Source organism: Myotis brandtii, unplaced genomic scaffold (assembly GCF_000412655.1).
Source record: "Myotis brandtii unplaced genomic scaffold, ASM41265v1 scaffold122, whole genome shotgun sequence".
NCBI classification, from domain to species: domain Eukaryota; kingdom Metazoa; phylum Chordata; class Mammalia; order Chiroptera; family Vespertilionidae; genus Myotis; species Myotis brandtii.
In genome coordinates, this window is record NW_005354255.1 from 516,729 (window position 1) to 520,811 (window position 4,083).

Genomic DNA, 4,083 nt, shown 5'->3' on the forward strand with positions numbered 1-4,083 from the left:
TCACTGACTGGCTGCCTCCTGCACGCCCCGCCCCCCCCCCCACACACACACACACTCCCACTGGGGATCGAACCTACAACCCAGGCATGTGTCCTTGACCAGAATTGAACCCAGAACCCTTCAGTCCGCAGGCCGACACTCTATCCACTGAGTCACGCCAGCGAGGGCCTGAGTTGTGAGTTTTAAAGGTGAAAGGGGGAAGGCAGAGGATACCGCATAGGCAAGGTCTTGAAGTGGAAGCTGGGTAAGGCCGACGTGGAAGAAGATATGGATGTCCGGAGCCTCAAAAAGGGAAGGGAGGGAGGGCTTTCTGCTGGGAGGTGTCTCTGGACAAGTCAACAAACTGTGATACCTGTGTGCCCAAGGGAGTAAGGATTTTGTTTGCGGCTTAGGACAGAACCTGGTGCACAGCAGGTTCTCTAGAAATATTTACTGAATGAAAAAAACCAACGAGCTTCCATAGTGTGATCAAAGGCATGGCCACCACTAGGTGGCAGCATACTCCAACTACAGGGACTTAGAAAGTAAACTCTAAAGCAGACCCAAATTTATTCTCTGACGGACATTTTGGATTTGATGAGTTAAAAGGCTGCCTGGGCCTTCGGCCTTCCTGAGATCCCCTAAGCGTTCCTCCAAGGAAATTACACTCTGGTCATCCCCCGTCAGGACTGGCATGCAGTAGGCTGTGCTTTGGGGACAGATGGCCTAGGTCCTCCCAACTGTTTGCGGGTGAACCTCAATCACCTTATCTGTCCAATGGGATCATCATGGCTCAAAGAGTTGCTAAGACCCAGTGCTGACACACAGTAGGTGCTCAGGAAGGAAGAAAGAGAAGGCAAGCATCTCCCCAGGGCACCGGGTAGACTAACCCCCACGCCTAGCAGGACAAGCTGGGCTGCACCCACCTGCATGATGCAAGGCCGTCCACCCACTGCTGTCCACAATGTCCACCACGCAGGATGCCTGGGGAGGGGGAACAGGTCATTTGAGGAGCCAATCCTTGTTGTTTCTGGTTTCTATAGGAACTGCCCCTCCTTGGCTCTATTTCACTCTCCTTGCTTCACCCCCTCCTCCCCTCCCAGTTACCTGCTCGGTGGAGCCTGTCTTCTCATGGGCCTCTGAGTGACTCTTTGTTATTATAAAAGTTTGTGAGAAAAAGGGAATAGCTAGGATCTCAGATGCAGCTGGGGGTTTGGGGAGTGGATGGGAGCTCTAAGAGTACTGGTGGCCAAGAAAGTACCTAAGGTTTGGGAGAAACTGGGGCTCAGGAAATATCTGATATTGGGAATGTATCTTGTAGGAAGTATCTGGACACTCAGGGAGTATCCAGTTATCGAAGGAGTAGCTCAGGAGTAAAAGAGGCCGAGGAATATCTAGGATTCAGGGAATATATGGGGGTTCAGGGAATTGCTGTAACTCAGGAATAATCAGGGCATGGGAGTATCTGGGAGTTCAGGGAGTATCTGAGATAAGAAAGGAAATGACCTGGAGCAGTTGCTTCAAACACTGTGGATGCCCATACTTGGCAGCCAGGTGGAGGGCATTGTAACCTGAAAGGAAGAGAGGATTTACTAGGGCTCCAGATACTCAAGAAGCTCTGACTGCTCCCCAAACTGTGTCAAGTATTTGTGATGACTCAGTTCCCCTGTATCTAGCAAGTCCCCAAACCCAGGTATTTCTCAAAACCATGCTACTCCCTGTGGTCAGACTCTCCAAGCCTAACTAGTCTATGTCCCAGACAATCTCATCTTAGTTACACTCCACACCCACCCACTCCTCAAGCCCTACTGCCCCAGCTACTTCCCATATCCCTAGCCACTCTACATGCTCAGCTACAGTGAAGTACCATCTATGCCCCTCAGAATCCACAGTTGTTCTGTATGTCCCAGCTAATCCATCTACCCTTGCTATCACATGTGCCAGCTATGTCCCTGTCAAGATACTCTACAAATCCGCAGTTACTCTACATATCCTGGCACAATGCCTGTTGCTGGAAGCTTCAGACATGACTATGCTCCATGCCTAGTTACTCCCTGAGCCCCAACTACTCCTTTTGGCTGTGAAGTATACCTCAGTTTTCCCCTCAGGTCCCTAGTTAAGTCATAAACTAAGAATTTCCTTTTGTTCCAGCTATTCCCAGAGCTCCAGCTACCTATAAACCCCAGCTACTCCACACACTCAGATACTCCCTCCAAATTTACTTACTATTCTCGTGCCCTCAGCTACATCTCAAGCTCATATGCTCCTCTGTCCCAACTACTTCCTCTGATTCAACCACTACCTGAGTCCCAGCTACTCCTCATCTACAAGTTAACTCACCTTGCTTGATGATAGCCATGGTCCCTGTCCTTGGGCACTGGTAGCCTGGAATGCCCCCGTGACTCCCTGTGGACACTAAAGGGAACCCCTCCCCCCTTTTCAGCAAGACACTAAGGACATGAGGCAGGGCCGGGCTGGACCCCCAAGCGGGGCACCTGGTCTGAGTTCCTCCTCCCTCCCCTGGGGCCTGGTGCGCAGTACCTGCCCCGTCTGTGCTCATGACGTTGGCGCCGTGTGCCAGCATCACCTCCAGACAGCTGGCTGCACCCCTCATAGCTGCCAGGTGGAATCTGGAGGTCAGAGGTGAGGGGTAAGCAGCAGGGTGGCCACCCCTCTGCCATCATAGCCCCGCCCCGGGCATGGGCACTCACGCGGACTTGCCCTCAGGGTCCAGCTTCGTGGGCACCAGACCCTTGCGCACGATGAGGGAGGCCACCCGGGCGGCATCATTGCTCTCCACAGCCTGCAGCAGCCGCTCATCACTTTTGCCCCAGTCCTGGCTCTGTGGGGCACACCCAGAGGATGATGGGGCTGGGCAGCCACTGCCCCCTCCACCCCCCTCCCCCGGGCAGGGGCTCTGGGCTCTCACCACCCGCCCCTGGGCACTTGCCTGGCGTCTGACCCTGGATGCTGGCTTCGGGATGGGACAGGGACCACAGGGTGGGCAGGAGCCAAGGTCGGTGGGGCTGAGCCGCAGCTGTGGGGGGAGGTGGTCTCGGTGGGAGTCTGAGAAAGGGTCCTCCAAGCCTGTGCCTCCCAGCACCTGCCCCTAGGCTCATCGCCCCAACGGTTCATCCAATACCCAGTGCCAGCACCCCCCCATTAAGCCATCCCAGATAAGCCCCCAGCATCTTTCCCCAAATTGCCCCCCATGCCCGGACCCCAGTCTGTCCCTTAGTGAGCAGCCATCTTCCCAACATCACCCTATCAAACTGATCCACACATCTTTCCAAACTACCCTCAGAAGTCCTCCCATAGGAACCCCTAAAATGGCCCTTTAAATGTCCCTCATAACCATCCTTTGCCATTTATCCTTCTACCACTACCCCTGAAATACCACAATTGTCACCCAAATGTCCTCCAAGATCTGTTCCCCAAAACCATAGCCTGAAATGCATTCCAAAATGTCTCCCCAAAGTTTTTGATGTGTTTTCCAAAACTGTCCCCCCAAATGACCCCATCATCTGTCCCAAAAATGTCCTCCACAAAATCTCTCAAATGTCCTCTGAAATTGTTCCTCAAATGCCAATCTTTTTCCAAAAATGGTCCCCCAAAATAGCATCCAAATGATCTCCCCAAATGACCCCATCCGAAAATGTTCTCTGAAACTGTCCCTTCAAATGCCCTCTCAATTATCCTGTGTTCCTGTCTGTCCTCAAAGTCCCCATCTGTCTCCCCAAAAGCCTCATCCATCCCCCACCTCTGCCCCATCCCAGCTCATCCTCCCCCGGTCTGGGCGTGGGGGGTCTAGGCCCCTGTGTGATCAGGCCCCCATGGTCAGGGGGTGGGGAGGGGCGGGCAGGGGGGAGAGTTAGGACCCCGGTCCCTGGCTCCAGGCCCCTCCCCCGGCCTACCGCAGAGGAGGTGGCGGCGCACAGACACAGCTGCTTCATGGCATCCTCGCCCTCGGCCAGAGGGGCCGGAGGGAGGGGCAGGCACAGCCAGAGCTCCGTGATCTGGCCCAGTGGTGGTGCCAAACCCAGCACCGCCCCTTCCTCCCCCCCTTACCCGCTTGCTTGCCCTTCTCCTGGTGTCCTCTCTCTC

General features: G+C 54.5%; 1 protein-coding gene across 1 annotated transcript in view; it reads right to left on the reverse strand.

The window, feature by feature from the left end:
- The window catches only part of ANKRD24 (ankyrin repeat domain 24), a 28,067-nt gene that overhangs the window by 12,310 nt on the left and 11,674 nt on the right, over positions 1–4,083 (reverse strand). Inside the window, 5 exon segments of the mRNA XM_014533366.1 lie at positions 906–963; positions 1,486–1,550; positions 2,521–2,609; positions 2,691–2,821; positions 2,930–3,016. Coding sequence (XP_014388852.1) covers positions 906–963; positions 1,486–1,550; positions 2,521–2,609; positions 2,691–2,821; positions 2,930–3,016 — 430 coding nt within the window.